Below are 27993 nucleotides of genomic sequence, written 5' to 3'. Positions count from 1 at the left end.
CCCTCATCGCCTCTCTCTAGCGGCTCCTCCCCCCAGGCCGCCGCTCATTGGTGGTGGCTGTAAGAGTGCACGCCTGTGGGCGGGGCAAGCGGTGCCACCGCCTCCCGGTCCCGCTGCCCGGCGGAGTGGTGGGGTTGGGTGTCCGGTGGGGCTATGGCGAGCGTGGAGCGGGGGCTTCCCCGGGGGCTGTTGCTCCTCTTTTGCGCGCTATTGCTGCGCCCGGCCCGCAGCGTCCACATCAAGAAGGCGGAGGCGGCGGCGCCCGGCGAGACGCTGCGGTACCTGCACTCGGCCGAGCTGGGCCAGGCGCTGCAGGCGCTGGCGGACGCGGCCCCCGCGGGCCTGGCGCGGCTCTTCAGCATCGGCAATTCGGTGGAGGGGCGGCCGCTGTGGGTGCTGCGTCTGACGGCGGGGCTGGGGCCGGAGCGCGCCGACGAGGAGCCCGGCGGCTCGCCGCTGCCCGGCCGGCCGCAGGTGAAGCTGGTGGGGAACATGCACGGGGACGAGCCTCTGGCGCGGCCGCTGCTGCTCCGCCTGGCCCAGGAGCTGGTGCGAGGATGGGCGAACGGTGAGGAGCGCATCGGCCGCCTGCTCAACACCACCGACATCTACCTGCTGCCCAGCCTCAACCCTGACGGCTTCGAGCGCGCCCGCGAAGGCGACTGCGGCGGCGGTGCGGAGGGCGGCAGGGAGAACAGCCGTGGCCGCGACCTCAACCGCAGCTTCCCCGACCAGTTCGGGATCGCCGAGCCCAACCTGGAGCCTGTGCCGGAGGTGCAGGCCCTCATCACCTGGATGCGCCGCAACAGGTGAGTGCGGCCCGGCCGGGCCCGACCATCCCGCCCTGTTCGCCTCTGCACTGGCACCTCGTGCTCTTAGCACCCAGCTCCGGGCAAAGGGAGACCCTCGGCTCCGCTCCCTGCGGAGCTGAGCCAAAGTTCAGCCTTTGCCGTTGTTCCTTTGGAGGGCTTGGGGGGGGGGGAGGCGAGGGGGGAGGCTACTGCCAACCAATTTCTCCTCAGCCTGCCTCTTGTCCCGGGTTGGCCTTTTACCGCAGATGGGAGCAATCCTGCACCTAGCAACTGGTGTAACCCTCGTGTGCCAGAGCAGTTCGATGGCCACAGTTTGCTGTGCACCTGCCAAGGAGCTCTGCTAGTTCTGCTGGGCACAGCCTGTGCCCTGACCTCCGTGGTCACCTCTGTGCCTTCTTTCAACAGGAGCCCACAGCTGGAGACTCCTCATCCACGTTGTCTTGAGCTTGTCTGGGCTCTTGGGGTCAATAATGCTTTCACCATGAGCTGTGGGATGCTTCAGATATTTGGGGTCAAGTGTACGGCTGGTCAGTGTACAAACACGTTAATGGATAGCTGTGCTGAACAGGGCTGCTCCCCGTCCGTGTGGAAAATTCCCTGGATTTAGCAACAGCACTCTGTGCAGCAACATTTCCGAGTACAGGCTCTGCTCCTGTGAGCTCTTCCCCTCTGTCCTCCTGTTGAAGCGTGTGGGACCCAGCCCTAAGCACTCATGCTAAGGTGGTGAGAAGGAAGTGAATGGTGGGAAGCTGCTGTGCCCAGAGTGGGGCAGCTCAGGAGGGGAAGATGGCACCCCTGAAACGCAGCTCTGGTTTGGGGCCTGGGGCTGCCCTCGAAAATACAGTGGCCAGGCCGGGCACTGTCTCTTCATTTGCTTCATGTTCTCCAGAGAGCTCTGGAAGGTCCAAACCACGAAGGTCAGCATGACCAGCTGTTTGCAGTTGTGCAGGAGAAGCCAGAAAGCAAAGTCTGATCCCCTTCGAGCAACACTGTGAAAAAAGCTGTGGCCAGGGTGTGAGACAGGGAAGGGATGGCTGACAGACACTGGAGCTGTTGGTTGAATCCAACCAGCACAACGTTCAGCATTGTATGTTTGCTCAGGTCAAGGCAGCACCGTTTGCTTGGACAAACTGTTCAAACTTGGTGGATGGTGTGGTGCCCATGGGCATCACTGCTCTGGAGGAGCTGCACCACTAATAGCTTGTCCTGAGGATCCTTTTAGGACAGTTCTGGTGCAGCTGTTTGCACTCAAATCCCTGCAGGCTTGCTGCGACTCCAAATTGGTTTCCAAGGAGCTCATGCATGTTCCTTAATGTCGTTTGGAAAATACCTTGGGCTTTTTGTTGGTCGTTTCTCCAGCGTTTGAGGAGGGATTTGCATGGAAGCCAGGGGTGAAAGGGGGAGGAGGTGGTGCTTTGTGCATCCCTCTGCCTGGCAGCGCCCGGCAGGCAATGCCGGTACAATTGTTAGTCTAAGGTAACCACTGATAGAAAAATGAATGGGCAAACAGAGCTACCTGATTAAAAACCAAGAGAGAGAGGCTGTAATGCAATTCCTGTGTGCTGTTTATTAAGTAAGGCAAAGGCATTGGTCACGTTACCTCTGCTCAGAAACTGAATCCCATTTGACTGAAAGAGGAGGAGTGTTCTGCCCCTCAGTGCTGTACTTGGTGGGAAGAGGAAGAGCAGAGGCAGTTACCTTTAGGATTCATCAGAGTGGTTATGCTGCCTGTGATGAAGTTAAAGTGGGATACAGGGCATGTCACACTCTATCTTCTGATTTGGGATATTAACAGCTCTGTCACACATCCAGGTTTTATTTATGCAGGTCAGATCTGTTGTTCATACCAGGCATTGCTCAGGGCTTGACAAAGAGCCCTGCTTTATGAGCAGGGCACTGCTTGTCTGTCACGGGGTTTGAGAGCTCGGCCTTAGGCTGCATCAGGAAGGCAGCAGGAAACTTGTTTCATCTCCAGTAATGCCAGATAGCTGTTCAGGAACTGAGTAAACCAGTCCTGAGAGTTGGTTTATTACAAGTATCTGCTGACTTCTCCAGCATGCTCCCACTTGACCTTCTGACAGTCCTGTTTGCCGTGTTGGAGGCTGCTGTTAACATGAGGGGACAGTGTCTCTTTTTGGCTAAGAGTAGCTGACTTGGTGGTGGGTGGAGGTATATCTGTTAAAGTAGCCTTGGTGCAGCTGCAGCTCCGTAGATGTTCTCCCTGCACAGGGCTGGTGGGCATGGTCTGATCCCTTCCTTTTCCAGCGTGTCCTTACTGCTGGGCAGCTTGTCCAGCGAGCACGTTTTGCCTCACTGCTCCCAGGCAGAGGCTCCCGAGAGCACGGCTTGGGTGGGAAGGCAGCAGAATAACTGGTTGGGTGGCTGTAGCCAGCTTCCTGGTGAGATTGTTCCACTCTGACTTTTCTCTTTCTTTTTCCTTCCCAACCCCAGGTTTCTGCTCTCTGGCAATCTTCATGGTGGTTCAGTGGTTGCAAGCTACCCCTATGATGACTCTCCCACGCATAAGCTCTCAGGAATCTACAGTAAATCTGCTGACGATGAGGTGTTCAGATATTTGGCCAAAGCTTATGCCTCAAACCACCCCATAATGAGAACTGGCAAACCCAATTGCCCTGGTGAGGAGGGAGAGACCTTCCCAGATGGTATCACAAATGGTGCCCACTGGTATGATGTAGAAGGTAAGAGATGCAGAGTTGGTGAAGCTCTCGAGCTGTGCTGGGTCACCTAACAGTGTCTTACAGAAAGAGTTTCTTGCTCCCACTGAGAACTGATACCACTGGCAGTGGTGATTGTCACAGAGGGAAGGATGGTGGTGAAGCTGTATTTTTAGCTTTGAATGTGTTCTAGCAGCTTGAAATGAAGGGAGGTGGCATCGTGGGCACACCAGTGGGTGCTTGATGAGTCACAGCTTGGGAGATGTTCCCAGGGAGCAGATCACAGAAGCTGGAGAATTCCTCCTGATCTTATTAGATGCTGGAGAGTTACCCTGCATGTGGGAGGCTTTGTTTGCCCAATGAACTCTCATTAGGTCTCTAGTTGGTTACTACATTTTGATACAGGAAGGGGGGAACTATTGTTTAAGGAATTAAACCAGTGCCAGTATTCAGGGAGGTTTTTATAACCTCTAAAGTGGTAATTTTGTGAATGATTCCAGCACAGCCTGCTGTGAGACTGCAAAGAGTGGATGTGTGGTCTGAGCTAACGTGACTGCTCTTGCTGGAAGTGGAGCAGGCAATTTGTCTAGGAACTGCTCTGCTGCTAGCGCTGTGCAGACTGTGGCAACCAGTACAGCTTGTTCTCATCCACCAGTATGGCAGGATCTAGAAAGGACCTGAAGTTCAGTCTGCTGGGGCTTCTAGGAGAGCTCCTGATTCCTCCACTGGGCATTGAGGTGATCTGAATATAAGCAACTTACCTCCTGGAGCCTCCACTGCCCTTGTAAAGGTGGCTGGCCTGGCTCAGCCAGGCACTGGGCTGCTCTGTGTGTAGGGTTTGATGAAAATGGGATTTAAACAGCAGCTTGTAATAAGACACTCTTGTGGCAAGGCTCTGTGGGCTGGTGGAAAGAGAAATCTTGGCCATGTGATGAGGAGTTGCTCCATTGCCTCATCAGTGAACGTTGTGCAGCCATGGCCTCGGCAGGCAGCGCAGCAACTTCGCTGGCGAGGGCACACCGAGAACCTCCCATAAGACATCTGAAGAAGCTGTGTTGGTGTTCTGTGCCCAGCTTGCCCTGCTTTCCCTGATGGTAGGGCTGAGAGATGATGGCAAGAGTGCTGAGCAAGCAGGTGTTTTTCCTTCAGAGCTTACAGCTTAACAAATCCCAATAAGACAGCATCTTTCCAGAGCAGGGGCTTTGGAACGGAGACCTGTGTTAACCCTGTACCTACCTTGCCTGGCAAGGAGAGAGGAGGATTTATAGCTAAGTCTGAACACACCACCTGTGTAGTGGAAGAGGAAGTTTTGATTTCAGTGGTGCCTGAATCACTCCCCAGGATTTCACTGGTCAAATAAGATGTTGTTGTGTTCAAATAACGTGCAGTTTTATCTTCTCCTGAGTGGCTGTCTCCTTCCCCCCCACGCCCTATTGAGCACACCAGCCCTGGTGTTTGCTGGCTCAAGGTTCACTCTGCTGCTGTGGAAAGTCCAGGAGGAGGAAGGTTTATGTAATCTGGTGAATTTGTGTATGAGGGAACAGGATATCCTGGATGATCTGTGCTGCCTTGTTCTGGTGGCGGTTGTAATCACAAACATCTCAGTGGGGTGGTTTGTTAGCTTCAGCTCTTAAGGTTTTCTGCCCTTGTAATGAAGTGGGATGGGTGTGCTCTGAAGGGAGGGGGCTTCCAGGGCTTTGGGTCTGTGTGCCCTTGCTCCCAGTAAGCAGCATTTTTGGCTGCAGCATTAACTTTCTCATCCTTCTGCCAGGAGCTGATACACGTGGGTAGTGTCTGTGACGCTGGGGCACCAGCCTTGCCTTGCAGACCAGAGGTTTCACCTCTGCCACACACCTACTTTCTTTTCACAAGAAGTGGCATGGTGTGAACTGTTGGCTCTGTGCTGCTATTGCTGTGGGTTATATTCTAGCCAGTGGCTTCCAGCTTCCAGCCCCAGGGGAAATAAACCCTTCTGCTGTGACAAGCCACAATCTGGGGCTCAGCGCTGCAGGTGATTCAGGGGCAGAGATTACAGAGAGTGGCAGTGGCTCTCAGGATGGAGCACTGCTGAGGCTGGCAGAACTGTGTGGTTTCTCCCCAGAGTGGTAATTTCCATTTTACTATTATTAAAGGTGCACAGGTGGAGGGCAAGGCAGCCTGGGAGCAGGATGCAGCCTGAGGAGTTCACCTAAAGTGTAACCCACAGGGGCTGAGATCCAGGGAAGCACACAGGTGAACTAACAGATCCCACAGAGGCCAGTGCACGTGTGCTTTGGTGCTGTGTGAAGTTACTGTGTCCCTTCAGGGCCTTGGGTGTTAACATTTATTTTTAGTAGTGGATGAAGAGCAGGCAAAGGGGAGTCAATTGTACACCGTGTGTGACAGGAGCACCAGAACCATGGTGGCTGCATTGAGTCATCTGACTCATTCAGCTCTGTGCCAAAGACTGCTGAGGCTCATAGTGGGACCAGAAGGGCATTCCCAGTGATTGCAGAATTTAAATGTGTGGTAAAGTGGGGCTGGGGAAATCCCAGTACCCTGTGGGAGCTCCTAGGGCTGAGCTCTAGAGATAACCAGAGCATGTGGTTCTGTGAACCCTGCAAGGTATGCTCCCGTGGCCTGCAGATCAGGTTGTGCCAGCAGGGGCTGTGAGCTCCGGGTGAGCTGAAGCCAGAGAAAACAAAGAAATGAGAACATAATGTCTCAACAGGTGGAAATTTTCCTGCCACATTTTATCGTGTGAAATCAACATGCTGGAAAAGCAACTGCTGCAGGTTGCATTGTCCCACAGTTAGCTGGCTTATGCTGGTGCCAGACCCCATTAACTTGCGTTTGCATTTGCAAACAGTCTCTTATGTTTGTCAAACCAAGGTGGCAACTGCAAACCATTGGAGTAATTGTTAAGGTCAAGTGTGCAGAGGAAGATGGCTCTCTGCCAGGCAGCTGAATTGGGCTTCTGCATTCCAGCTGCTATAGATAAGCAGGACTGTGACTGGGATGCTTTTTGGAGGCTCTCTGTTGTACATGCTCCTACTCTTCCTTCCTTTTTAATATCTGGGGGGGGTTAACTACTGAGTGGCTGGTTCAGATCATGAACATACATCCAAGTCTGAGCTGGTCTGTGGTCCAGGAGTTGCTTGGAAAGTGGTTAAGAAACTGCTGAAGTCTTATCTGTGGGAAGGAAATGCTTGCCCTTAGCTCAGCTCAGAAACCGAATTGGGTGTAACATTCAGCAGGGTATTGTGTGGGCAGCCTTGGAAGGTCTCATTGTTTGCAGTCTCTTCCTAAAGTGATTTTCCTTGCTAGTGTGATACCAAAGTGTTTGAGGTGTTTCTGGTGTCTACCAGAAGGCATTTCTCAGGTGGGAAGTGGCTTGAGGCTATGTGTGAGCTTTACTAGCTTGTTTTGACTGTGCTTATGAGCTGCACAAACAGCTTTTAGTGGCATCAGACCCAGAGCAGTTACAGTGAGTGCTGATAAGAGTGGGTGCTCGTGACATTGCTGTGGTGGCCTCAGTTTCCTGGGCACAGCAGAAGGCACAGGGGGAGCTCTGGGGGAAGCTTTCAGCCCTGTCTTTCTGGGATGAGCACAATGAGCAGGTGCTTAAGTGTTTTCATAAACTTCTGTTCCAGTGCTCTCTTGAATCTCGAGGAAAGCATTGCCTTGGTGGTTGGAAGGTCTGACAAGCTCTTTTCACATCTAACATGAACTGCTGGGTGGCTCTGTGGTAGTGCAGCTCTTGGGAAGACTCTGCCCTCCTCTTTGAGAGGGCTCCAGCAGGGCTGTGCAGCACTGGGCTTCTGGATTTGGAGGCTCAAACTTCAACCCACACTGGATTTAATGATTGCAGATGAATGGATCCAAACACTCCTCCCCCTCTTTGGTGCTGCTGGTGCTCACCCGGTCTCATGCTAGGAGACAATCAGGTCTGTCCCCAGAGTAAGCAACTTGTGCCACGGATTTAATCATGTCTCTAGCTTGCTTTGTGCCATCTGCTCTCTGCAGGGCAAGCACCACCATCTTCCTGCTTTAACTTAGCTGCAGGTCTCTTATCTCCTAGTGTCTGCCCCAATGAAAGCTGGGATTGGAGAGGTTTCTGCATAGTGCAGTGTGAGCACAGTCCTTCCTGGCTGGCCTGGAAGGCTTTTCCTGGCACGTGGTGTGTTCATGGTGTCTGAATCCCCGGGCTTGACTCTGGGGAACTGCATTCTCCTGTTGCCTGCCTGGTTTGGGCTTGGCAGGGAGCAGAGATGTGCTGTCAGTGTGGACTTCACAGCACTTGGGGTGTTGAGAGGTCTGGGGTCCTTGCTTGAAGTGTGGTGCTGACGCTGAAGGAGTGAGACTGAGCAGGAGATGGGTTTGTTCTGAGCATTTCTGTGACCTTCTGCCAGCCAGGGGCTGTCTTGCTGTGATTGTAGGCTGCTCACTTTTGCTGTGCTTTGATCACTGGTAAAGTAGATCTGGAGCTTCACTGGGAGGTTGAGACTTTGGGCAGTGTGGGCTGAAAGACACATGGGATTAAAAAATGCTGGAATAAATCCAGCAAGTTATCCCAGCTCTTCCCCAAGCAGGTAGGTAGAGTGGAGGCACTGCACTGACAGCCTTGGGTGAGCTTTTTCTCCTCTGCTCCTTGCATGTAGTGCTGTGTACAGGTCTCTCCTTCCATCTCCAGATCTTCTGCATAGCCAGGAAAGGCTGTGCAGAGGGTGTATGGAAAAAACACAGGATTCCATATGCTATAAAAATAACTCTCCTGCTTTGCAGGGCTGTGTGGAGGCCAAATATGTGCAGCAGATACAATCCAACTTCTCAAGCATGCAACAAACTCTTTTCTCAGGGAGTTTTAACAAAGATTGGTGCAGCAGGCTCCAGTTTAGTCTGTTGCTGCTCTGTTATGGGTGAGCATCTGTCCTAAATTTCTTTGAGTGGCAGATGAAGCACTAAATATGCTCCCTAATGGCTCTGCTTTAGTATGGATGTTTTCAAATGCATTAGTGCCCTGCTCTAACAGATGGCTATAGGCTGGCAAAGTGGCACAGTCTGCATGGCATTTCCTGGCAAGAGCAGCCTGCTGTGGGTTACTTTTCTGAGCCTGGTAACAGGAGCTGCATAAAACTGAGCATGTATCACATTCACAGGCCTGCTCCTCTAACCTCCAGAGTGGAGTTTGAGAGTTTTGAAGCCCTCAGACACTTTTTGGCCCCTTGTGCTGGCCAGAAAAGTCTCTTTCCTGTTTTGATCTCAGCCCATGCACAAGCTGCAATGCTTTTTCTGGCAGCAAGAGACACTTGCTTTGTTACACAAAGAAGAGCTGCGTGTGCCCTTAGCAGGCCCCCAGAGGAGCTGAGAGGAACTGGGATGTCTTTGATGTGGTACCAGCCCACATGTCTTCCCAGGGTTCAGTTCTAAATCCTACTCTCTGCTGCCAGTCCATCTCTGCTTCTCCCAAGTGCAGTGGGGCTGTTGAATTGAAAGCAGTGCTCCTTGGCTTCGGGGGACCATGTGTGCTTACACCCACCGCCTTTACTCTGAGCCTCCTCTGCTTGGTGAAGTGCTGCTGGTAGCTCTTCCTGGCTGTGCATTGACAAAGCCTCTGCAAATGCCAGCCAGTGCATTTGCATCGTGGTATTGATCTGTTCTGGTGGTTAATTGGTAGCACCCTGGAGGGTGCTGCTTTTGTGAGTGATGAGGAAACTGCTCAGACAAAACAGGTGAGGTTTACTAGCACAGCACTGACGTGGCCCTTGGGTGGGCAAAGCAAGGGATGGGAGTATAAAATGTGCATATCTGACAGGTTTGTGTGCTGGGGTGCTGCAGGCTGGTGCCATGATGTGGCACAAGCTGTCTTATGCTTTCACAGAAGTGACCTTTGGAGATCACCCAGTCCAAGTCCCCTGCTAAAGCAGGGTCACCCAGAGCAGATTGCCCAGGATCATGTCCAGGCAGGTTTCAGATCTCTCCAGAGAAGCAGACTGCATAGCCTCTCTGGGCAGCCTGGTCCAGTGCTCTGGTCACCCTATGGCATCCTCCTGAAGCCTGCATCTGCCTCCTGCAAGCCAGGTACAGAGCTGTTCCATGACAGATGGGCTTCTGAGAGCCACTTGGACTCCTCAGCTTGTCCAGAAGACACCCATTGCCTGGGCCCCTGTGTCCAGCTGACACTGATGGGAGTCATTCAGCTGGTCTATGGAGGGCTTTAGATTAAGTGGTCACAGGTGCTGCTGTGCAGGTTGGGATGGAGCCATCAAGGAAGTGATGGCAAGGCCATGGCACAAGGCCAGGGCACACCAGTCTGTCTGGGCTGTAACTGAAGGAGGTTGTGTAACCCAGAAGATACCATCAGGGTGCACAAAACTTACTGTGGTGTGTTTTCCATACTGACACAACTGCCTGGTGTGGTGGTGGGAATGATCCTTTCATGTGGCCATGACATCTGGCTACAGTCATGTGGTGGGACTTGGAAATCTGTGTCACAGGCTTGTGGTGCTCTTGGAATGCTCTTTTTTTGCTCTTGAAGACTGCTGTGAATGTTTAGAGGGCTGAATATTTGCAGCCTTCAGCAGCATGCCAAAGTATGAGCTCCAGACTGTGAGGGTTGATACCTGAGGACCTCAAGCCCTGCTGGTACCTGATTCATTCTTGTTTGAGAAATGGGTTTGCTTGCTGAGGGTTGAAGGTAAACTTCAGCAGATGGGGTCAGGACACTTGCTGCAACAAGGTGACCTCTCTGGTTTGTAACTGGCTGTAGTTTCTCTGAAAGGTAAGAATAGCAGGATGAGCTTAGTGCTGAGGAAACAGCCCTGTGCAATCCTGTTTTCTGGTGCTCACAGAGGTTTGGCTGGTCTAACACTAAGCTGGCAAGCTGTCCCTGGGTACTGCAACATCCTTAAATTGGATTGAGACTGCAGCCTTAGAGGAAATGTGGGAGGAGGCTGATGGTTGGCTGCAGGGCTCAGGGAAGAGTACAGGTTTCCCAGTTGGGAGTTCCTCAGGTGGCCAAGCCTGTGTTCAGTTCTCCTCTTGCAGGACCTGGTTGCTGCAGGGTCACAGGAGTCCTCAGCAGAGAGGGAGGCATCACTGCCTTCCCAGATCAAGAGGAGAATTTCCTGCATGTGACTTGCTGCAGTTCATTGCATGCTGTCACCATATCAGACCTTGTCAGACTTTCTGCTCTGGCTAAAGTCAAGTAATGGAGACCTTCAGATGAGGAGTTGTAGGAAAAGAGCAGCTGAGGAAGTAGAAAAGGGGAAGAATTGCTCCCATGTCATTCAGAGTTTGCATGGATCTTTTTGAAAGAGCAGCAGTGTGATCTTTGAAGCTGATTCCACCATGCAGGTTGGGGCTGCCACCTCCCAGTCCAGGGTGTTCTGTTGTATCAGACCTGGAGCTCACTCTGAGTGGAGTAACTTCTCTTGCAGGGAAACCTCCAAAGGTGACTTGGAGCAGGTGGTGAAGGACTCAGCTGCAGAGGTGTTCAAGCTCTGTTGTGCCTGCCCTGGCACACTGGATTTGTGGTGTCTGGAAGATGTCTTCACAGTAAAATGAACCAGTGTGCATTGCCAAGTGCTGTGCTGCTGGGTTCAGCTGGCAGAGCAGCAGGACCAAGGGGCTGTCACCTTTGAGGTGTCTGTGGCTGGTTTTAATGGCACAGTGTGCTGGTTACTGGGAGAAACAGAACTCCCCAGCACAGACTCTTGACAATGATCTGATCTGACTCTTTTTCCTCCCAAGTTGTTCACTCCAGAGCTAGGTGGTGAGATGGAGTGGGGAGCTGAAAACCAGGGAGAGCTGCGTCCTGTGGAGAGATGTCTGTGTGTTGCTCTAAGGACATGTGTCTGCCTCTTTCTCTCAGGTGGGATGCAGGATTACAACTATGTGTGGGCCAACTGCTTTGAGATCACGTTGGAGCTGTCCTGCTGCAAATACCCTCCGACCTCTGAGCTCCAGCAGGAGTGGGAGAACAACAGGGACTCTCTCCTTGCTTTCATTGAGAAGGTAGCGTGGGGCTGGGGCAGGACGTGGGGGCGGCAGCTGTGAAACCTCCCTGTCTGTGGTGGGCTGAGAGCTCCAGCTTCAGTTGTTCTTGTGGCTTTGTTTGCTGCATGTGGTGACACAGCAGCTGCAGTTGCTGTGCAGAGGTCTGTGGCTGCAAAGCTGACCTGTGGTTCCACCACAGTTCCCACGTCCTCCACGACAGCAGAGCTCTGCTCAGAGGGGCCTCATGGGGTTTGTTGTGAAGTAGAGGGGACCAGATCTGAGCAGTGCAGAGCATGGCCTTGGTGCCATGAATCTCCAGTGATGCTGAAAAGCACCAACACTGCTGAGTCTCCTCTGCCAGGCTGTTTCCAGATGCTCATGTGTGAGCTGAGTAGGGCATAGTTTACACTGGGAAAGGAAGCAGCTGCATTTTGCCCCTCAATATGACCCGTGGCCCTGCCATGTTCATATCCTGTGCCCATGTTGATGAAATGGAGGATTTGTTGGAGAGGATCAATTCTGAGGTCTTGCTGCCTTCCCAGGGCATGCTGGAGTTCCTGTCAGAGAATCATAGAAATGTTTTGGTTGGGAGAGACCTTTAAGGTTACCTAGTCCAGCCTTGGAGCTAAGAGCAGCGTGGCTGTCAAACCATGGCTCACAGTGCCATGCCCACATGTTTCTTGAGCACCTCCAGGGGTGGTGACTCCCAGCCTCCCTGGGCAGCCTATTCCAATGCCTGACCACCTGATGTCCAACCTAAACCTCCCCTGGCACAATTTCAGTCCATTACCTCTCATTCTGTCACCTGATACCAGAGAGGAGAGACCAACCCCCAGCTCACTGCAACCTCCTTTAGGGGAGTTGTGGATTTCTCACTGCCTGGCAGCTGCCCTGCTCTGCTTCACTGGAGGAACGGCAGAGAGGTGCTGCTGGCTGAGGACACGGCTCCCCTGACGTTGCCTGTCTTCAGTCAGGCTCTTGCATTGTTCTCCTCAGGTCCACATGGGTGTGAAAGGCTTTGTGAGGGATGCAGTCAGCGAGGCTGGCCTGGAGAACGCCACCATTGTCGTGGCTGGGATCGCTCACAATGTCACCGCAGGGAAGTTCGGCGATTACCACCGGCTGCTCGTGCCTGGGACCTACAATGTGACTGCCCTTGTGACAGGGTAAGGCCTCTCTGGCAGCCTGTGTCCACACTGCCAGCTTCTTGTCTTACTTCGCTTGGTTTCTTCCCCCAGAGCATCTTGTTGTGTATGGAAGGGGTCTGGCTGGAAGCTGCAGCAGTAAATTGCTCCAGCATAGAGCTGCAGCTGTGTTTGTTCACCCTGTGCCCCACCCCAGTGCTGGGTGCACAGCATTTCTGTCACTCCATTGCTTGGATGAATGTGCATCTTGCTTCTTGGGCAGAGGGGGAAACCAGAGTGGGGTTGCTTCAGTTAAGAGTTTGTGTTGCCTCAAGTCTAGGTGTGAACAGCCCCTGAGATAGCCCTGGGAGATGCCTGAGGCTTCTTCCCCAGCCAGTCTGTGAGCAGGAACTCATGCCCCTGTGACACAGCAAGGGCAGTAGTGTGGTTGGGTCCAGTGGCAGTGGGACAAGTCCTATCAGCTGCTTCCCTGGTGAATCTTTCAGGTGGTTGTTAGCATCCCGGTGTGTTTGGGTTGGGAGCAGTAGGCTGGAGTGGTGGACAGGCTGCAGGTGGCTTTGGCCTCTGTTCTGCAGTCTCTTTGCTGAAGCCAGCTGTGCCTATTTATTTTACAGTTATGCACCAGTGACCAAAGAGAACATTGAGGTGAAGGAGGGAGAAGCAACAGAAGTGAATTTCTCCTTGCAGCCCGCAGTAAAGCCGCCGGCTCGTAACGTCACGCACGTCACGACACCACCAGCTCCCGTCTTTACCATCACCTCCAGCCCTGTGCAGGAAGAGGTGCCCAGCCCAACCCCTCTCCATCAGCCCATCCAGCCTGTGGACTTCCGCCACCACCACTTCTCAGACATGGAGATCTTCCTGCGGCGCTACGCCAACGAGTACCCCAACATCACCCGCCTCTACTCCGTGGGCAAGTCGGTGGAGCTGAGGGAGCTCTACGTGATGGAGATCTCGGACAATCCTGGTGTCCATGAAGCAGGTAACCTGGGAAGGCCTCTGGAGCAAGACACTGGTGACAGGCCATTTGCTCTGGGAGATGGTGGGCGCAGGAAAAAGAAGTGTAGAGCTGGCACCTGTCTGAGGAGAGGCCAAACTGCACCTTGCGGTGTCCATGCTGGAAAGACACAGTGCAGTGGGTGGCACTGGTGTGAGTTCAAGTGTTGCTGGGGGCATCTGCACTGGTTTTGGAGCTCTGGGGGCTGGAGGACTTAAGGGACTTTCCTGAAACAGTGTTTGTTCCTCCTGAGTGTCATGGGAGCAGTAGGGTCAATTTTAGGTGTGAATGCCCTACAGCCAGCAGAAAGACCTGAGAGAGCGACGCTCAGGGTGGTGACACGCCTCTAAGCTTTAGTGGTACTTACAATTCTCCTTGGCTATGTGCCTGCAGGTGAGCCAGAGTTCAAGTACATTGGTAACATGCATGGGAATGAAGTTGTGGGTCGAGAACTTCTCCTGAACCTCATCGAGTACCTCTGCAAGAACTTTGGCACAGACCCTGAGGTCACTGACCTGGTTCAGAACACACGGATCCACATCATGCCTTCTATGAACCCTGATGGCTATGAGAAGTCCCAGGAAGGTATTGCTGTCTGTGCTGAAACTTCTGTGGGGTTTCTAGCTCTGAGAAAAAGCCTTTAGGTTCATGGGACCTCCCTGAGAAATCTGGAAGCCTTCTTGGAGCAGAAGTGCTTTCTGCACAGGGAAGTTGGGAAGGGACTGAGCAGATGGACCATGCACAGCAGGCTGTGGGTGGTTGACTGATGCTTGAAGCTGTTGGAGATAGCTGAATGCTTCAGCAGGGCTATATGCTGCCCCTCTTTGGGTCCTCTTATGGTTGGTGGCTATCCTAAGGCTTATTTTAAACCAAGACATTCCTTTGACACAGCTCATGCTCGCTGTGCTTCACTCCATGCTCTTAGTCACATGTGATGGGAGAGCCAGGCTGTCTGCAGAGCCTTGTCCAAGCATAATACAGACTTTCTATCATGATGTTGAAATTGGCAGAAACATCCTTCAGGGAAGTCCTTAAATCTGCGTGGCTCTTGCAGATTGGCAGAGCAGACTCTGTCCAGAAGGACTTTTCTGGAAGCAGAGCTCTGCTTGGATTTATCAAAAGAACTTGTCCAGCTGGTTTGAGAAGGTGAGCTCTGTGGTTTTGGCATCCAGCTGCTGGGATTGTTGGTGGTTTGCTGTCTTTCTGCTGGCTGTGGCCTGCCCCTGCAAACACCCACTGGAAAGGGCCCTTGGGACACCTCTGTGCCCCCCGCAGGCCTGTCCTGAGGGAGAGCATGGGGATCCCACCACTCTGGGGTGCAGGAAGCCAATTCTGTTGTGCCCTCTGCTGGTTTTCTTCAATTGATAGCTGTTAGCTCTGTAGTAAGAGGATGAAGCCTCTGCCTGGCAATGGGAGTTTGCATAGGTGGCAAGCTGGAGCATGTGTTTGACTTTCAGGAGACAGAGGAGGCACCGTGGGCAGGAACAACAGCAACAACTACGACCTGAACCGGAACTTCCCAGATCAGTTCTTCCAAGTGGCAGACCCTCCACAGCCAGAAACTCTGGCTGTCATGACCTGGTTGAAGACTTACCCATTTGTGCTCTCAGCAAACCTGCATGGAGGTATGGCAGCCAAACAGAGCTCCTTCCTTGGCACTGAGAGTCAAGGGGTGAGAGTTTGCAGAGAGATATTTCTGTGGTGGTCTGAGAATGACCTGAGGAGCTCTCTGCCCTGGGCAGTGCTGTGGCGTGGCAGGAGAGAAGGCAGACAGATTCCTGCATCAGGGATGAGGCCATTTCCAAAGAGCCTACACAGAAAAAGGAGTAAACCAAACCTTTTGTTTGTGCTGCTGGAAGGTGGATCAGAAGCTAGAAACGAAGGGGGAGAGCCACATTCCCAGGCACATTTGTAGGGAGTTGAAGGGACTGTGGGGAGGATCCCAACCATTTCTCACTACTCCACATCCTCCCTTCAGAACTCATTGCCTATTGGGAGGTGGGCTCCTGCTGAGCTGCTGGGAAGGTGATAGAGTGCTGTGGCTGGTGGAGGCTTTGTAGCATGTCTAAAATGAAGGGAGCCAGGTCTGATCCTGAGGCTGCCCTGCCCTGCCCTGCGCTGCATGGCGGAGCTGTGAAATTTGCTGTAATTGAATTATCTGCTTGGAGTGATCTCAATTAAGTCTCTGCATTACAGCTTATTCCCCAGACAGTTTGTCTGCTGGCTGGTAGCTGTGGTAACTTGCAGGTGGGAGCTTGCTTCATGTTGTAGTGCAGAAGCAGAGTGTGTGTGGGTATGAGGGGGCTGGCAGCGCTCCAGCAGCAGTGGTGTCTGGGGTTCCACGGTGCTATTAGTACAACTTGCTCGGGGAAAGCTTCAGTCAGCCAAAGATGTTACAGGCAGTGCTTGCAGTAAATTCCAGAAGGCTGGAAAATCACAACAGTTGGGCATGTGCTAGGAAATTCCTTCCCTTGCTTTCCCTCTCCTGTGAAAGTGATTATTATGAGGTGGTGCTCATCCCTCCTGCAGGGAGGAGCCAAACCTTTGGTGTGTGGTGGCTTGGGTTCACCTTCCCAGATGGGTGTGGTCTTATCTCTTCCTGTGCCTTGGGTCGGCTCTTCTAGCCACTGGGTTTAACACTTTGTTTAATGCCAGTCTGGAGAAACAGGAGACTTGGCACCCTGGAGAAAAAGCAAAACTTCCTCTGTTAGGCTGAGGGCTCACTTGGGAATTGTGCAAGTCAAAGCTTGTTTCCCCTGCAGGTTCTCTGGTGGTTAATTACCCCTTTGATGATGATGAACAAGGAATAGCCATATACAGTAAATCCCCAGATGATGCTGTGTTTCAGCAGCTGGCACTTTCCTACTCCAAGGTAAAGCTCTAACAGGAAAGCAGGCACATCCTGCTGGATTCACTCTTGATGCTGCCAGGAACCTCCTGAGCAGCTGGTAGAGGAGGGCACAGGTACTGTGGGTGTGGGTGCCTGGTGTTGCAGGCACATTAGAAGGGTCCTGTGGGAGGCTCTTGTTCCATGGGTGGATGTCCAGCATGTTTTGTGTGCAGGTACTGGAGGAGGAGTGCCCTGGGTGGTCATGGGGCCAGTGCTCTCTGGGGTGGTAGGAATTGCTGTAGCCAGGCTGGGAGGAGGGCAGGGATGTGTGTGGCTTGGGTGTGGGTGCAGTCTGTTTGTGCTGCAGCCATACAAACACGTGTCTACATGCACCCCTGTGGCTGCTAACCCCAAGTGTGTGACTCATGTTAGAAGAAAAGTGCCAGTGGCTGTCAAGTGCAAGCTCAGTTTCACATGTTGCATCCTGTTTTTAGGAGAACACCAAGATGTACCAAGGAAGCCCTTGTAAGGATATGTACCCCACTGAGTACTTCCCACATGGCATCACTAATGGTGCTCAGTGGTACAATGTGCCAGGTAAGGCAGGCCCTAAGGCTTTTTACACTCTTTCACTTCGAGTTAGTGTGAGAGCACCTTCAAGAAGTTAGTCTGATCAGTCACACACTCTGCATTGGTCAAGCCCAGACTGGGCCTTGGGTGTCTCTTATGACTCTTCAATAATGTACCCAGATAAAGTTATTCCAGGGGGAAGGAATTTACAGTCTCGTTTTTCTGGCTATTAGCAAAATGGTTTCCTAACAGTTTACAGCACCAGATGAGTGTGAAAGGCATTTACAAGAAGGGTGACTATTGGTCTGCTATTTTGTCATCCCTTTGAAGCTCGAATCTAGCCCTGTGTAAAAGCTTTGGCTATAAAATGTGTGCTGTGGTTTGTCCTTCAGCTTTCCCTGTGTCCCGGTTTGAGCTGGACTGCGTTCCACCATCTGATAGGGTTTGGTTTTGGGGGGGTGGGGTGTTTACTTTGAGCTGTGGGACAGCTGCCTTCAGGAGACCTTATCACAACTTTTTTCATTCCTATTGTAGGTGGGATGCAAGACTGGAATTACTTAAATACAAACTGCTTTGAGGTGACCATTGAGTTGGGCTGTGTGAAATACCCAAAAGCTGAGGAGCTGCCCAAGTACTGGGAGCAGAACCGCCGCTCCCTCCTCCAGTTCATGAAGCAGGTGAGACTCTTGGAGCCAAGCAACTGCATGAGCTGCCTCTGAGGTTTGCACTAGAGGTGCCAGAATGAGCAGGCTAATCTGTGGGCTGAAGCAAGTGCTGCTTCCTGACTAGACTTGGGTACCTGCCCCATGGAAATCATCCCCATCCAAACAGAACAGAATTAACCAAGTTGGAAAAGACCTTGGAGATCAAGTCCAACCTATCACCCAACACTGTCTAATCAACTAAACCATGGCACCAAGCAGCCCACCCAGTCTCTTCCTAAACACCTCCAGTGATGGTGACTCCACCACCTCCCTGGGCAGCACATCCCAATGGCCAATCTCTCTTTCTGGGAAGAACTTCCTAACATCCAGCCTAAACCTCCCCTGGTACAGCTTGAGACTGTGTCCTCTTGTTCTGGTGCTGGTTGCCTGGGAGAAGAGACCCACCCTAACCTAGCTGCAATCTCCCTTCAGGCAGTTGTAGACAGCAATAAGGTCTCCCCTGAGCCTCCTCTTCTCCAGGCTAAGCAACCCCAGCTCCCTCAGCCTCTCGTCACAGGGCTGTGTTCCAGACCCCTCCCCAGCTTTGTTGCCCTTTTCTGGACAGGTTCCAGCAACTCAACATCTTTTCTAAACAGGACCCAACAGGTCTCAACTCCTCTCCCCTTCTCAGCATACCAGAAATCTGTATGGAAACAGCAGCCAGATGTAGGCTTGGTGTTTACCACACCTTGGTTGTCCCTAGGCTGGAGTGGCCTTTATATGCTGTTCCCACCTGAGTCCATGGCTGGTGGTGGTGCTGTGCACCTGGGGCATGCAAACAAAGGTGTGGAGCAGAGTGTGCCATAGTGGCACCCTGAGCCAAACAATTGCTCATTGTACTCATCAGGTGATCTTTGTTCATGCCAGATACTGTGTCTAACCTGAACCTTTTTTGGAACATGTTGCTCCTCTGGGACTGCTGAACCTCCTGGGCTGGGGGCTGGTGGGCTTTGGGGTGGGAGCAGAGTGAGGGCTGGCACTCAGGAGGGCTGTGGGTCTGTGTGCAGGTTCACCGTGGTGTCTGGGGGTTTGTGCTGGATGCTACAGACAAGAGAGGCATTCTCAACACCACCATCAGTGTTGCTGACATCGACCACCCAGTGACCACCTCCAAGGACGGAGACTACTGGCGCCTCTTGGTCCCGGGGACCTACAAAATCACAGCATCTGCCCGAGGGTGAGCAAAGCCATGGCACAGGGAGCAAACAGCTGCATGAGTGACTCCCCAGACACAAGTAGGCCCAGAGTGTTTCTTTTGCCCGCTGGCCTGTGCAGAATTAGCAGTGTAATGCTCCCTTGATGTACCTGCTCACCTGGTGTACAGTCCAAATCTTGCCTTAGTCTGGAGGTGGTGTGAGGATGGAGTTGATAACTGAGTGTCTCTAAGGGAAATTCTCTTGCAGGCAGCTGCCCACAGAAATGACTTCACTTCAACTGCTGCCAAAACCTCTGTGCTACAGCAGCCTGACTTGTCCTGCCAGTCTGTCACATAACCCTAAAAACATCTCAGCAAAGAGCAGCTCAGTGACTTGTTGAGCCCTAAGCTGCTCCCTGTCCTCTTACCATTCCCTTGTCCCTTTGAAATGTTCTTAGTCTCCATTTTTATGCTTCTGACATTGGGCTGGGAAGCAGTAGCAGTCCTATGTGAGTGTCTAGTCAGAAAAGGAGATGTCTTGTTGTGGTGAGACCTTGAACCCCTGATGTTTCCTTGTGCCTTTGTGTCCCCTGTACATAGATATGATCCAGTCACTAAGATGGTCGAAGTTGGCAGCAAAGGTGGGGTGCAGGTGAACTTCACTCTTAAGCGGACAGACATGAAAGTGGAGGAGGGGAAGGTGCCAGTCGTGAACACTCCAGACACCAGCGACCCCAACGAGAAGGAGTTTGAGACCCTGATCAAAGATCTGTCTGCTGAGAATGGCCTGGAGCGCCTCCTGCTGGCGTCCTCGGGGAACGTATCTCCCTATCGGTACCGCCCGTACAAGGACCTCTCCGAGTTCCTCCGAGGCCTCTACCTGAACTACCCACACATCACAAACCTCACCAGGTGAAAACTCAAAGCAGCAGTGCTCAGCTCCTCCCTGAGCTGCAGCAGCCTGTGGTAGGGACATAGTGAAGTGACAAACCGGGAATGCAGTGCAGAGGAGGGCAGTCTGTCCCTCCCATGCCCTTCTCCCTCCTCTTCCCTGTGATCCCTGAGTTTTGGGGGAGCACTACACGGAGGGTGTGGTGGCAGAGCACTGGCTGCAGGCACTCACAGATGCATCCATGAGCTTTTTTCTGAGACATCATTTTACTGACTTTAAACCCATGGTGCTGTCAGTTCCCCAGGGGTGCATGGGACTGGCCAAATTCCTAAGTTTCTGCAAATACCTCTCCCCCATGCTCTCTGTTTCCTTCCTTTTCCAAATCCTTTCTGACACCCATTCTACTAAAAAGTCCCAGATGAAATTTGACTTACAGATCTCAGATGGCCTTTTCATTGTCTGCCTTCAGAGTTTAATCCAGTAGTGTGCCCTGTTTGACTCAGCCTGCCCTCAGCCACCGCCTCTGCCTTCCTGCAGGAGACCAGCTGCTGCAGTCCTCTGCTTGTTTTTGTGACCTGTAGCCCTTCCCTTCTGTCAGCCTCAGAAAGCAGAAATCTCTTTGTCCCAGGACCTCGTTTGCTTGTTGTCACCAGGCACAACATGCTCATGTGCTGTCCCCACTGGTGCCAAAGCAGCTTTTCTGATCTGTAGCCTCTATTGTCCTTCCAGTTGCTTCAGCCCCAATTGTGTTCCCTGCTTTGCTTACATTGGATTTGCTAGCTTAATGTCATGTTTGTAGCAACAGCTTCTGCATTAGTGGGAACAACCTGAAGCAGAGATTTTTGCCCTCTGCTTCAGGTGCTTTATGAATTGGTTTGGTGCAGATGTATCCTGCTCTGAAGGAAATAAAACCCACTGGAAACAGAGAGGCATGTAGCAGTTGCACATGTATCCTGATGTCATGGGCTATATGGAGATACATAGAGCATTGGGAGTCCTGTGTGTCTGGGCCTGGACACATCCTTTCACAGATGCTTGTGCTCAGACTTGATGCTGATAGTGAATCCTGCAAACCTTTTCCCACGTGTTGCTGGTCTTTGCAGCCTCCTCACGGGGGTTGGCAGCAGTTCTTCTCCACACTGGGCTTTCCCCATAGGCTGGGGGTAGGGCTGTGCTCCTGGCCTGATGTGCTGGTGTCTGGTTCCTTGGCAGTTTGGGTCAGAGCGTTGAGTTCCGCCAGATCTGGTCCCTGGAAATCTCCAACAAACCCAACCAGTCCGAGCCCGAGGAGCCGAAGATTCGCTTCGTTGCTGGTATTCATGGGAACGCTCCTGTTGGCACAGAGCTGCTCCTGGCACTTGCAGAATTTCTCTGCATGAACTACAAGAAGAATGCTGCTATTACAAAGGTGAGGAGCCCAGTGCAAGCCACCAGCTTGGAGCCCTCCAGCTGCATCCTGAGTCGGCAGTGCTCACTGGGAGAGGCTTTCCTTAACACAGGCTTGCAGCTTGCCGAGACCCTGTGCATAGCAGGGAGGTGTTATGAGATCCGTGGGGGGGGTGGGAATCTCTAGGTGCAGTTACTAGGATGAGATGCAGGCAAATGAGCTGTGTGGAGAAGGAAGCCCAGCAGCTGCACTTCATGTACTGTTTCTGCTCCTCTCGCTCAGCTGATTGACCGAACGCGGATTGTGATCGTGCCTTCCCTGAACCCAGACGGACGCGAGATCGCCCAGGAGCGAGGCTGCACCTCCAAGATAGGCCAGAACAATGCTCATGGCAAAGACCTGGACACAGACTTCACAAGTAAAGCAACCCAGAGCAAAGCAGTGTGTAGTGTCCATGTAACAATGCAGGCTGCTGCAGAAGTCTCCAGCTGGCTGCTCTAGGGCTGGATGTAGTTGTTTCGCTCACAGGGGTCTGCCTGTCCTGAGGGCAGCGCTCCTGCCCTGGAGCTTGGGCAGCACAGCTGCTGGGAAGCTTCCAAAGCTGAGTCCCTCTTAGAGCTGGTAATTTATAGTCTTTTATTTGCAAGGAGGTCAGACAATACCTACTGTATTTTCCCTGTTAATTAATGTCTTTCAACCCCCACTCCTGAAACATGCCCTCTGGTCAGGCTCCCCAGGCACAAATCTCCTTTTTTTTATGCTTTTCTGGTTTCCATGTAACTGCTTGCTGTGTCCATAGCACTGTGTCAGTGTGTGCCCACCCTTCCTGGGGACAGTGTTCTCTCTGGCCAGGTTTGGCTGAGATCATCCCAAATGTTAATCCTGGGGCACTGGGGAGAGCAAGCACCCAGGCAATGCCCCCTGCATCACAGGAGCAAATAGCTTGAGGGAGTAGTGAGGTCTTATTTGTTGAGCTTTGCAGATTAATTCCTCCCATGGGTAGTGTGGACGAGGTGCTTTACTTAATCTGTCAGGTGCAGCTGCTGAGATCTGACAAACAGCAAATGCAGCAGACAGTTTCAGACATAAACAAAGAGGAATTTCTGCTGGCTGCTCAAACAGCAGAGGAGACTCTTCCCAATTCCCTTTTCTGTTTGTTCTTCTGATTTACAGGCAACTTCTCCAGGTACTCGGGGACTCGAGAGCCTGAGACCAAAGCCATTGTGGACAACTTGATACTGAAGCACGATTTCAGCCTCTCAGTTGCACTGGATGGAGGATCTCTGCTTGTCACTTACCCATATGATAAGCCAGTGCAGACAGGTATGACTGCCTCCTCCAGGGCCTCACATGCTGCTAGCCTCGGGCTGTTCCTGCAGAAGTTCATGTGACCGTGTCCTGTAAGAGCTTTTTGTGCTGGTGGTGTTCTGCAGCCTCCTTTTGTGTTCAGCCCTTTGCACATAGAGTTTACAGACTGTTTAGTAAAGCCTAACACAATTCAGCTAGGCATCAGAGCACTTTTCCTACAACAGTATTTCAGCATTTCCTCTGCCAGAGGCAGAGTCTGCTTTTGCTCTCACCCCTCTGTGCTGGAGGAAACGTGGAATGCCCCTCTAGCAATGTGTGTCACTGTTTCATACAGGATCATGGGGTTCAAATGGGAATCTGCCTCTCCAGTGAACAGGATTTGTACTCTCAAAGTCTCACTTTCCTCTTTGTAGTGGCGAACAAAGAAACATTGAAGCATTTGGCATCTCTCTATGCAAACAACCACCCACTGATGCACTTGGGCCAGCCAGGCTGTCCAAATAAGTCAGGTAGGTTTGGTTAAATCCTTTAGCCCTGCTGTCAGCTGATGCTGGACTCTGCTAGGAGCAGACCTGCCTGACAGCTGTGTTCTTGCTTTCACAGATGAGAATATTCCTGGTGGTGTGATCCGTGGCTCCGAATGGCACAGTCACTTGGGAAGTATGAAGGTACATCACCACAGCACAAAGCCTTCCACCTCTGCTAAACAAGCATTTAAAAGCATATTTGTTCTGATGGTCTGGGCAAAACTTCCCCCACCTCCAGCTACACCTTGGAAAGCTTTTTCAACACCACCTCTTCTCTTGTAACTGTGGGTTTGGGTTTTGCAGGATTTCAGCGTTGCCTTTGGCCATTGTCCCGAGATCACCGTTTACACCGGCTGCTGTTACTTCCCCAGTGCAGGACAGCTGCCCAGCCTGTGGGCAGACCACAGGAAATCTCTCCTCAGCATGCTCGTGGAGGTGAGCCACAGCCTGTGGGAGGATATTCTGGCAAACAGTGAAGGTAGCAGGCAGGGTGGGGAGGGGGAGAGGAGGAGAACAGCACGGAGAGGCTTTGTGGTTTGGTTGGTGCTGTGTAATTGCAGACAGACATAATTTAAACTGTGTGAGGAGCTGGTTTGACAAGCAGCAAGTGGCCAGGAAATCTGTTGACACAAGAGCTTGATTATGGGGGGTCAGGGATGGAGAATGGGCTCTATTTTGAGAGGAAGATTAGATCTTTTTTTTAGTTATAAATGTGATGTATGCTTGGATCTGCACACCAAGTGTTTGAAATGCTTTGTTTCAGGTTCATAAGGGAGTCCATGGGTTTGTCCAAGACAAGAGTGGCAAGCCAATTTCTAAAGCTGTCATTGTTGTTAATGAAGGCTTGAAGCTCTGTACTAAAGAAGGTGGCTATTTCCACGTGCTCCTGGCTCCAGGTCTGCATAACATCGATGTGAAGGCCAGTGGGCACCAGACAAAACATGTCAAGGTATATATTGGAGATGTTCCCTCCACTCCCAGTCATATAAATGCATCTCTGTTTGGGCTCTGTTAGTCAGCTGTCTTTAGGCCCTGCATATGTGCCCAAGGTAGCTCTTTTCTGCCTTGATTCAATGGATGGGGAAGCTTTTCCCAGCACAGCTGCGTTGTCTTGAGCAGTAGCTTTGCTTTCCACTGCACTTAGCTTTGGCATCTGCCCAATCCTGCCCTGGTCAGCAAGTATCTCCTTTGTCTGGACAGCCAACAGAGATGAAAGCTCTGAGGTGGTCTGAGCTCTTGGGTCTTTCTGCAGGTCTTTGTTCGTCCTGATGCTCCCAGCTCCGTGCTCATTGTGTTTGACACAGAAAACAGGATCTTTGGTCTGCCAAGGGAGCTGGTTGTAACTGTTGCAGGTAAAGTGATGCTTTTGATCAAAGCTCTGATCTTTGCTTTCTGTGCCCAGTTCATGCTGCCAATGACCCTCTTCCTCACTGAACTGGAAAAGCCATTTCCTCCTTTCCCTTCTGAACAATTTGCTCTTGCAAACTGGTCTAAAAACCCTTGGATCTGGTAGTTCTGGGCAAGTGGATGGGAGGGAGAAACCACAGGGTCTTGCAGGGGTCTGAAGTGTCCAGAATGGATTTTGAGATGCCTGGCAAGGGGAGAGCCTGTTTGTGTGTAGAGCTGTAAGCTAGGAGATCCTCTCTTCCCCACAGTTTGAGTGCTGTAAGTTTATTATTTTGTGTTGGGTTTTTGTTCATGTAGTTTAAAGCCAGTGGTCCAGTGGTCTGCAGAGATGGTCAGTGATGTGATCCCTGATGGTGAGCACAGAGCAGTCCTGCTCTGGGAGCAGCTTTCTTGCATGCTCTGTTTTCTGTGGCCTAAGAGGAAGGAGCAGGGTCACAGTGCAGTGAGGAAAGTGGTTGTGACTGTAGAAGGGAAGACAGATGGTGGCAAGACTATGAACCTCTGGGGTGAATGGGGCATTGACTTAAATGTCTTCTCTCTGGCAGGTGCAAGTATGTCTGCTCTGGTCCTCACAGCGTGTATCATCTGGTGTGTCTGCTCAATTAAGTCCAACAGACACAAGGATGGCTTCCACCGCCTCCGGCAGCACCATGACGATTACGAGGATGAAATCCGCATGATGGCCACTGGCTCCAAAAAGTCCCTTCTGAGCCATGAATTCCAGGATGAAACAGACACTGAAGAAGAAACACTGTACTCCAGCAAACACTGACAACCCCCCCTGGGCTGGAGAGGAGGTTCCCATGGACCAGACTGGGTGGGGAGGGCGATCCCTGTGGTTCAGTTCTGAAACATTGGTTTGCAGGATGTGCCCTCCAGCGGCGTGGGTGGCAGCTCCCAGCTTCCCTCTATTTGCTGTGTTCCTATGGACCTGAAAATCAGTGGGGGTTGGAGGCCAAGGATGTGGATTGTTACATTTTTGAGTCGTGATCTGGAGGTTCACATGGTACTGGTGGAAAGGCAACTTAACAGGGTGGCCACATTGCACTTCCCCAGCATCTCAACACCAGTGGACAGATGGTGGGGAAGTGCCCTAAGACTGGTGTGAAGTTGTAGATGCAACACTCCAAAGCAGTTTCTCTACCTGTTTTGATTTCATGTTTCCCACCCCTTACTTGGGGGAAGCCAGATCCTTCACTTGACTCCATGTTCTGCAGAGCAGCCCTTGGAAAAAGGCCAAACAGAAAAACAAAGTCCTTGGTTCTCAGCTGCTTCCTTGGAGCTTTTCCCCACTCTGAGGTGCTGTGGCCTGCTGTGATCTGCTGTGGTTGTGGAGCACCTCTGTGTTGCTAGTTCTGGGCAGTGACTTGGCACCCTGAAAGCTGGGGCAGATGACATCCATTCTTGACGTGAGCTGGAGAAAAGAGCCAATGTTGGGGCTTTAGTCAACTCTGACAAAGTTCAGCTGCTTGCCAGCTCTGCAGTACTGCTGTTTCTGACTTCTGGGGAAGAAAGAACCTTTATCCCCATCACACCTGGTTGCTCTTCATTTGTGTAGTAGACTTGGCCTTTGGGGTCTCATGTTAGTGTTACAGCAGCACAGTGTCTGTAAGAGCAACTGAGGGTTGTTCTGAGCAAATGGACAGACTGATTGTGGTGGGTACTGTAGAAGAGCAGTTGGTTACAGACACCCCCTGACCAGTTTTGCTCAAGTCCTCCACTACTCAGGAGGAAACTGTGAAATCTGCTTTGTATTTGAGCATTATTGGAGCAGCAGGGAGAGGCCATGGGAGAACCTATGGCCCAAGTTACCTCTTGGCACTATTTACCATTGTCCACATAATACCATTTAGAGATCAGAGCACTTTGGAAACAACTTCACATCAAGCTCTGGTGGGAGCAGGCATGAAATTGGCTTGCTGGTTTGGCTCTGTTTACTACAGCATCCCTGAAGTATGTAGCAAGAGCTCCACCTGCTTGTGTCTGCAGCTGTGTGCTGCTGTGGAGCGTGAGGGAGGGCTGAAGGGGAAAACAGTCGAATTCTGGTTTGTAGCACTTGTCAGGAAGCTGGAAAGGGGAGCCACAATGTGCATCCCCTAGACATAAGGGATTTGTGGGCAATAGAAGGGAAGAATGGCTGAAGTGTTTGATTTACAAAGTCTTTATGCATCTCTGATGTTTCTGGGTGGAAGATTTGGGTTGGAATAGGCACTTACCTTCTTGCTGCTCATTTGCTTTTCTAATTCTCTCACCACTGACCTGAGCTCTGGGGTGCAGGAGCTTGTTGCAGCCATGTCTTAGGCATCTAGTTTGCTCTGAGCTGATCTGCTCTCCAGGAGCCTGGGGAGGTTACACAGTATCACAGTACAACTAAGGTTGGAAGACACCTCGAGGATCATCGAGTCCAACCTATAACCCCAGGCCCCATGACTAGACCATGGCACCAAGTGCCACTAGTGTTCACTAGTGAAACCTGCACGTGGTGTCTGGGGGGAGGATATTTGCACCCAAATGTATGATGGGGTCTGTTCTGCAGGGCTCTGACCTGGTCTGCTTTGAGGAAGCAGCACAGTGGGTTTCCTGTTGAAGACTTTGTGCCATGTCAGCAAGGGAAGGAGGTGATCTGGGCCTCTCGGTGTGGTAGATGCCCTTCCAGAACCGCATGCTCTGGCTGTGCTCATCATCTCATCTGATTTTGTGCAGCTATTTCTAGGGATAAAGCTAACTCTTAGACACCTTCTTGCTATTCCCCAGGGACTTCTAGTGCAAGAAATGTCATCAGATCTTGCTGGGGAGGTGTGCTGGGAAGAGGGAGATAAGGCTGAGCATTCCCCATGCTCCTGTCCTGCATCGCTGCGGTGTGGAAGAGCTGCTTTTGTTTCCTTTGTTGTGCAGGAGCCACGACCATCTCTGTGCCTGCTCCCAGCTCCTCGAGCTCAGCAGGAAATGGGGTTTGGTTTTCCATGTGCAGTAGGCTGCAGCACACCAACATGCAGTACCATTAATTCTGCCTCATCTCCCAGCTTTTCCTGCTTCTGAGAGCTTTAGTGGGACACAGCTGGGGTTTTATATTGAAGTGGAGTTTGCAAATGGACTCTGTTTGGGCTTTGCTTGCTGTGGAAGCAAGTAACAGTCTGAGCTGGCCTTGCTTTGTCCTACTAGCAATAAGCTGTGTTAGGAATTGGCCGTTCCCTCTGAGAGTGCATTTTGCAGTTAGCCTGGAGCAGGTGCATGTTTTTAAGGTGAGTGGAGTGAGACATTTTGCAAAGGTGTGAGACTTTTCTACGCTCCAGGACCAGGTGTGGTGTCTGGCTCTTGCTCAGCCCCTGCCAGTCAGCGCTGGGGCTGTTTGTTGCCAGCGTGGACAAGGCAGGAGCCTCGCCCTGTCTGTCCGTCCGTCCAATCGCGGGCCAGGGAGCCGGTCCCCGCGGCCACTCATCCCTGGCGTCTGTCGGTCCGTGCACTGTGCCTTCAAATGTACATTTTTAAAAGGGACTTGAATCGCCTTTTCCTGGAAGTGGGGTGGCGTGAGGTGAGGTCTGGCTCTGCCCTCAGCCGAGCCCCCAGGGGTTTTTTATCTGTATACCGAGATCAAATACTATGTATAAAACTATTTTGATGTCCACA

At 52.0% G+C, this 27993-nt stretch overlaps 1 protein-coding gene across 1 annotated transcript; it reads left to right on the top strand.

Moving 5' to 3' along the window:
• The first annotated feature begins 124 nt into the window (after window positions 1-124).
• On the top strand, window positions 125-27993 carry CPD (carboxypeptidase D). The gene is made up of 21 exons (XM_068154513.1): window positions 125-809; window positions 3264-3511; window positions 11340-11482; window positions 12461-12630; window positions 13224-13591; window positions 14000-14191; window positions 15064-15231; window positions 16369-16478; window positions 16931-17033; window positions 17541-17683; window positions 18718-18887; window positions 19446-19757; window positions 20950-21145; window positions 21407-21542; window positions 22298-22447; window positions 22846-22941; window positions 23036-23100; window positions 23263-23394; window positions 23723-23908; window positions 24212-24311; window positions 24912-27993. The coding sequence occupies exons 1-21, from the start codon at window positions 154-156 to the stop codon at window positions 25136-25138; spliced, it is 4071 nt and encodes a 1356-aa protein (XP_068010614.1). The 5' UTR covers window positions 125-153; the 3' UTR covers window positions 25139-27993.

The sequence above is a fragment of the Melanerpes formicivorus genome, unplaced genomic scaffold, assembly GCF_026170545.1.
Source record: "Melanerpes formicivorus ecotype bairdi unplaced genomic scaffold, bMelFor1.0.p_v2 SCAF_29, whole genome shotgun sequence".
In the NCBI taxonomy this organism is placed as follows: Eukaryota; Metazoa; Chordata; class Aves; order Piciformes; family Picidae; genus Melanerpes; species Melanerpes formicivorus.
This window is presented reverse-complemented; position numbering and strand designations above follow the sequence as displayed.

Coding starts and splice junctions, on each gene's coding strand:
- CPD (XM_068154513.1), top strand. CDS start 154: ATGGCGAGCGTGGAGCGGGGGCTTCCCCGGGGGCTGTTGCTCCTCTTT. Junction 810..3,263: donor ACCTGGATGCGCCGCAACAG/GTGAGTGCGGCC, acceptor TCCCAACCCCAG/GTTTCTGCTCTCTGGCAATC. Junction 22,448..22,845: donor TGATAAGCCAGTGCAGACAG/GTATGACTGCCT, acceptor TCCTCTTTGTAG/TGGCGAACAAAGAAACATTG.